The following is a 6,938-nucleotide window of genomic DNA, read 5'->3' as shown; positions in this document are numbered from 1 at the left end:
ATAGAATTTTTACATGTACAGTAGTTTAAAAAAAAATAATGTTGTAGCTGTAATCAGCACATTTTGTGTTTGAACCTACCAGGTACCCATTTGTATTCCTGGGTGAAGATAGACAACCATATAGGTAAAGTGCCTTGCCTGAGGACACAAGCGAAGTTCACATCACAGCGAGGGATTGAACCTCCGATTGACGTAAAGTAAAGTAAATTAACGTTTAATTTTATATTTACTTGTTTTTTTCTTTTTCTTGGTTTAATTTTATCCTTTTTAGACAGCTTCAAAAGAACAGAAGCGCCTCATAACGAATAAAAAATGCATTAATATCTTGGCTCATAAAACCGATTACATAACAGCCTTGTCTCAAGAAACAAAAGACATCTGAGAAACGGATACAGTAATAAAGATCTTTTTTATTTTCGTAGAACAATGGGATCAGTGACAATATCTAGAGGAGCCTTTACATGTGTAATATGTTTATCAGTTATTTCAACGTGGGCTCTATGTTTTTTGACAATGTCGATATATCCTTTAGATCTATCAATTGTTATGAAACATAAGAGTTTTACAGAACCGAATCTAACAAGAAGGTTATCTTTGTAAGTGATATTTTTCACTGAGATAATTGGGATATATCATATATAAAATTATAATAATAATGCTGATGACAGTAACAATAATAGTAATAATTATAATAATAGTAATAAATAACAATACTTCTAGTGATGTTTCGCTCTACCACCGAATACGTTATTATTATTATCATGATGACCATCACCACTTAACTATTACAATTACGACTACGGCTTTGGCTACCCGTCCGGTACCACTACCACTACTGTCAAGGAGGTGATGTGTGGCGATACGAGTGTCGAGTCGAGTAGCCGAGCGATAAGATGTGGGTGCCGCTAACTACAGCCTTAACTCTGTGGTTAAGAGAAGGGATATACTGAATATAATGATAAGCATTTTTTTTCTTTTTATGACCAAAAGAAAAAAATTATCTTGTATATTAGTTTTATATGCTTAAGCTAAATAAAAATAAAATAAAGTGGATTACACCGGACATAATTATACTTATGTATGTTTCATTTGGCTACAGGGAATCAGGCTTAGACTATTTTGCTCTATTTATTTCATCAACCTTTTTTGGCCCTCTATAAGTGGAGCCCATTCATGGACTTATTATTTAATGGCCAACGGTTCGGGGAGGGTGTAGGGAATGCGGACTAGTATTATTATTACTATTATCATTATTATTATTAATATATTATTATCATCACCATCATCATCATTATCATCAATTTTTATTATTATTGCTTTTATAGTTTCGACAGAACACATCGAATAAGTGATATTAAGCAAGCACTTGAGACTGAATTTAATAAGCACATTGACTTAGTAAAAGTATTGCAGTTGCGGTAAGAACTTTAGTTTTGTTCTCAATTTATCATGTGATTTATTTGGTCATATTCATTAATCCAAACATTTATCATTTTCTGTGCAGTAAACACTTGAAACAACGTCCAAGTGATGAGTCACGTAACCTAAACGAAACATATGTGGTTGATCGTTGACTCTTAATTTCAAGGGGAACTTGCAGCCAGCTCAGGCGGCTAAACTGGTGGTATCCCCTGTGTGTGTGCTGAACCGTGAATATCCCTTTGTCGCCGGTTCAATTCAAATCAATTGTGTTTCAACTGGAGGGCTGAAATGCATGCTTCCAAAGCTCATCGTCTTTCGGATGAAACGTTTAAGCATTTGGTCCCGTGTGTAAAATGGCTTATGTATATTTCATGATAAAAATTTCCAATAAAAGAAGCTTATATAGTCTGGCATAGCAACTTTTGTGGTCATGGCCCTGTTACAATTAAAGTAGGATGGACTATAGGCCTTATAAAATGCTATATTACACGAAATCGTGAAATTTGGAACAGTGCTGCCATTTTTGGATACTCTCATGAAACCAGTGCAAATAAAGGCAAAGTTTAAAGTCTAGCGCAAGCATAGAAACTGCATAGGCACGGCGGCTTAGAGTTGACACGGCGGGTTTAAAAAGGGCCAATGCGTTTCCGACAGGGGCATACTTTCCGACAGGAACTTAAATGGGTGTGTTCGGACATTTTCAAATCTCCCTGAAGTGATCCAGCCCCCAGAAAGGTTGAAAATTATGGGGTTCAAAGGCTTATTTAAACGATTTGAAAGTCCGGCACATTCCCTGCTGTGTTACTACCATGTAACGTATCAACGCTGACAATGTAATTTTCAAAGCCTGGTCTACATTAATTTTTTTCTTATTAAAACGTATATTTGACCAATATTTTTCAATTTGTTTATTTGTAGGGCTAACATTACCGATCGTAGGTTGTCATCGAATATGACTATCTTGATACCTCCGCACCAACAGGACGGCGGAAGGGTGAAGTTTTACCGATACAAAAATATGAAAACCCCACCAAAAGGCCTACAATTTATTCCCCAGCAACGGACATGCGCAGTAATTGGTAATAGCGGTATTCTTCTGAATAGTAAATGTGGTGCTGAAATCGATGCTCATGATTTTGTGCTAAGATCAAACATGGCGCCGAGAGAAAATTATACAGACGACGTAGGAAATCAAACTGACGTTATGACGGTCAATTCTATGGCAACCAAAATAGCTCTGAAGTGTATCATGGATAATACATCTTCTTGTTATTCCAAATACTTGGATATATATCGTTACTTAAATGGGTCGATCCTCTGGTTCGCAAAATTTGGTGTATCAGCCAAGAGTCATTTACAATTTGTAAGCTTCTTTATGAAACACAATTTAAATATATTAATTGCTCATCCGCCCAGGTCTCTGAAGGGAATGATTGCGAGGTGAGAACATTTTCAATTTGTTTCAAATCACGGGCCCAATCACAAGTCATCAAATTACCAAGAGATGTATTGTAGTGCATATGAATTCCATGAAATAGAAATTCTCAATACCCTGCTAACACTACTGAAAATATTAATTGGATTCAAATATAATACTATAGATATTGTGGCGTTCCATGTACTCTCGCTCACTTCGGGGACTAGCCCGAAAGAGACAGTTTGGCCTTCATTTCTAATTATACTCCTGGTTATTGAGTTCAAAGGTACTACAATATAAACACTGGATCGAACGTTCATGCCTCGTCCATCTTTCTTCTCCGTCCTTTCTCACTCGAGAGGGGGCTACCCATACAAATAACCGTGCAGAGCACGGACGTATCGTCACAGTATATCATTGTGTGAAAGTACCTTTTCGATAATCTCAATAATTAATAATTATCTTTGTTCTTTTACAGTATGTGGGATATGTTGGAGCAGCGTTACAGTCCATCATCCGGGCTATTTTTATACACTGTGACGGTATCGATTTGCGACAAGATATCCCTATATGGATTTTATCCATTTAATACCGCTCCCGATGGCAGAGAATTGCCATACCATTACTATGATAGATATACTACATTTAAGTCTGGTCATAACATGTCACATGAGTTCCACAAACTGGTATCGTTAAGTAAACAAGGATACTTCAGAATGGTAACTGATGAATGCGTTGTTTAAATAACTGGATACAGCATTTATTCAAAGATAACGCCCCTTCGAATAAACGTCTCTTCTAGAGCATCATTTGGAATAAACGTCTACCGCGAATAAACGTCACCCCCAGGCGTTTATTTTTTTCTCGAATAAACGCCCCTAATGGATAAACAATTGTAATGGAAGCATGCAACATTTTAGTATGTTCTACTATATAGTAGGATCGATAAGTCATGATCTCACAGTAACACATTTTGACGGTAAAATTTATATTAAAAAATGTTAGTAGAACGTAATCAGAAAAATAGAAAAAAAAGTACATAGGAAAGGAACATATTGAAACAACCTCAACACACCATGAATACAATTATAAAGATTCAAATTCAAATTCATCTTTATTGCAATCATAAAAAAATATAAAGATTGGATATTACAAACTCTATCAAAACAATTAAATACATTCAAAAGTAAAACAAGGACAAGTACTTTCGAAAAAGGTCAAAAAGGTACATTACGGAAGATAACTTAAATATGAAATTTTTAAAATAGATGAAAAAAAAACAAGCATAATTGTTTCTTAAAATTATTATATAGAAACATTATTAAATTTATTTAGAAAAATAGATATGATATAAAAAGGAGCTTAATTATATTACAAGTTTTACATTTTTTAAAAGATAAAAAGAGCAATCAAAATTTACAAACGAGGAAAATTAGTATTTTACAATTTCAGCAGCATTTGATCAAGGAGAGTAAGCAGCGAGGAATCATCTACCAGTGATTAAAAGCTCCATAATTAATTATAAATTTCTTTGATCTTTCTGTTTTTACTTTAGGCAAAGCATATTTCAGTTTATTCCATAGTTGATATTGGTGAGGCGGCGCAAGTGTTAGTAGATGATTTAGTCGGTACTCATTCTTTCTGATAATATCTCTTACAAATATCAGTCAATCGGTCAGAGAGACGGGGAATGCACAACAGATTCAAAGCATGATCATAAGAAAAGCCTGGGAGAATACTTCCTACAGCTCTACGTTGTATTCTCTCAATTGATTGCTGTTGCTCTAAAGTGAGACCTGTAAAGGGGCTTGCATACTCCACTACTGACGAATCACACTACAGTAATAATGTCGAAATTGTGTTGCATTTCGAAATCACAGACGTTACCTGACCATCCCACCTAAGATCATTCTGAACTATAATCCCTAACAATTTAGTTTGTGTTACACTTATGATATCGAAGCCATTTACTTTTAGGGGAGGGGGATCAAATTTATCACGTTTAAAACTAATAAGCATTTCTTGTGTATTTTTCTCATTTACTTTCATTTTATTGTATATGTATTTGACCAGGTGCAGATCTCATTACATACTGTTTGAAGTGCACTCATTTGCTTTTTGGTGATTCTCTCAGACACAGTAGTATCATCCATATATTAGTAAGACATCACGATAAACTGACCCTTTTTAAAGAAAATTGATTTTTGTCTTTGTAAATACTTTTTTATGGATAGTTTACAGTACTGCATAAAACCTATTAAAATAGTAAGTTATGAATGATGAAATATGAGAAGAAATAAAAGTGGGACAACCCCACAAAAGACAAAACAAACAATTTTTTCGGGTTGTTTGTGATATGATCATAGAGTATTTTAGGTACATGGTCTCTTCTTGTAGGTGGCATTGGAAACTTATATTTTTCATTATATGATGATAATGATGTAGAAATAATTGCTCGTCTACCCCACCCTTTTTCAAAAAGCTTGATCGACTAGTTCCTTATTGCTCTATTGAGTACACCTTTATCACCTGGTAGATCTGTCATATTTTACTATAAATAAACAAAGAGTTGACTAAATAATCATAAAAAAAACACCGTAGGCCTCATTATAGCTTCCCCCTTTCCCCGATCGGGAAGAAAGAGATTATACAGTATGAAATGTATTTTTACATACATTAGAACCCCTATTAAGGACACCTTCGGGACCAAACATTTGTCCTCTTAATATTTATGTCCCCTGATTAGGGGTGCCCCTATTCAGAGGACACTAGTCAAAAACGTGAAATTGTCCCTTTAATAGGGGTTTTTTGGAATGCTTTCGTGAATGATGAAATAAATTCTTTAAAATTTTATTTAAATTGACAGAAGAATAAGTTACAGTTAATTATAGCTAATATATAACAATAATTTGCAATGCAAAAAATTAAATTATGATATGAAATCAAAAGATATGTAACTAAAACTACAAAAGTTATATATGCTTCCGATGTTTCTTTGTTCGAGTGCAACGTTAATGGCCAAATATTCTATTTTTTAAACTTTGAGAATTCTATTGGATGCACAAGAAAAAACAGCCTGTTTCGGTAGTGTGTCCATAATTTATTTAGAAATAATGTTATTGTATTTATAATTTATAAATCTGTATTGCTTTATCGGAATTGGTTTTTTTTTTACTGCAAACGTAATGGAAAACCGTCAGTGTATTAATGTTGGCTGGTTACCTGAAGCAACCTAAAATATGGGGTCGGTTTTCACAAAAACGGCTATCATTTTTTTCACTATTAAAAAGAGAATAAATCAAGCTTTTTCTTGCATTACTGACTGTGGTCGTTGGAACGGCCACTTATGTAGAGGAGCGAAATCTTAATATTCGACCTCTAATGCTATAGGAAGATATTGCGCCTTCTAATTTTAGCAACGGACGTGTTGATGATGAAAAATGGCGATTTCTCAGCCAATATTTGTCCCAACGACCTGATTTTTGTTTTAGAAGTATAAATAATAATTTCTTTATTATATTGTATAAATATTAATTATCATAATGCTACAAGTTTCTGTAATTATTAGTTTTAAAACGTTGGACTATTAGAAATTATTATCAATGGTTGGATTTTGGTCTCCCTAAGGCCACACTGAGCTAGGTCAGCGGGCCTGATCATCACAGTTCAAGGTCAGGTAGTAAAAAGTCTAGTTCCATGAATTTATACTATTCAAGGAAATTCATATTCAATGCTTGATTATACTACTGCAGATTATTATACAGTTTATTCTATTATGAAATCAAATTATTTACTCTACCTGTGTGAATGTGCTTTGGGGAAGTGGTAGGCCTACGGTCGAATAGGTGGGGGAGATTCAGCGGTCACTTCACTGTAGAAAGTGAGAAATTCGGTAAATTCATTTACCTACGGAGCCCCTAAAGGGACATGGTTAAAGAAAATATTAAACTATTTGGAGGGAAGGAAATAATATTTCGAGGGAAGGAATTAATATTTCGAGGGAACGAAATCATTTCAAGGGAACGAAATCGTTTCGTTCCCTCGAAATAATATTTCGTTCCTCGATATATCTTTTTTTTGTTCCCTCGAAATAATATTT

At 34.2% G+C, this 6,938-nt stretch overlaps 1 protein-coding gene across 3 annotated transcripts in view; it reads left to right on the top strand.

Annotated features, from left to right (window-relative positions):
- LOC117114519 (alpha-2,8-sialyltransferase 8B-like) overlaps window positions 1–5,171 on the top strand; it is a 7,704-nt gene extending 2,533 nt beyond the window's left edge. The window contains exons 2-6 of one of the 3 annotated variants that reach the window (XM_033258198.1): window positions 83–197; window positions 423–596; window positions 1,326–1,418; window positions 2,341–2,862; window positions 3,318–5,171. In XM_033258198.1, coding sequence (XP_033114089.1) covers window positions 427–596; window positions 1,326–1,418; window positions 2,341–2,862; window positions 3,318–3,582 — 1,050 coding nt within the window. In that variant the 5' untranslated portion in view covers window positions 83–197; window positions 423–426 and the 3' untranslated portion in view covers window positions 3,583–5,171. Of the gene's footprint in view, window positions 1–82; window positions 203–422; window positions 597–1,325; window positions 1,419–2,340; window positions 2,863–3,317 lie in introns of all 3 variants that reach the window. The other 2 variants (XM_033258197.1, XM_033258199.1) reach the window with 2 other exon arrangements.
- Window positions 5,172–6,938: the final 1,767 nt, after the last annotated feature.

The sequence above is a fragment of the Anneissia japonica genome, unplaced genomic scaffold (assembly GCF_011630105.1).
Source record: "Anneissia japonica isolate Jap-2015-1 unplaced genomic scaffold, ASM1163010v1 scaffold284978_len400890_cov162, whole genome shotgun sequence".
Lineage (NCBI taxonomy): Eukaryota > Metazoa > Echinodermata > Crinoidea > Comatulida > Comatulidae > Anneissia > Anneissia japonica.
Note: the sequence above shows the minus strand (reverse complement) of the source record. Positions and strands in the feature narration are given on the sequence as shown.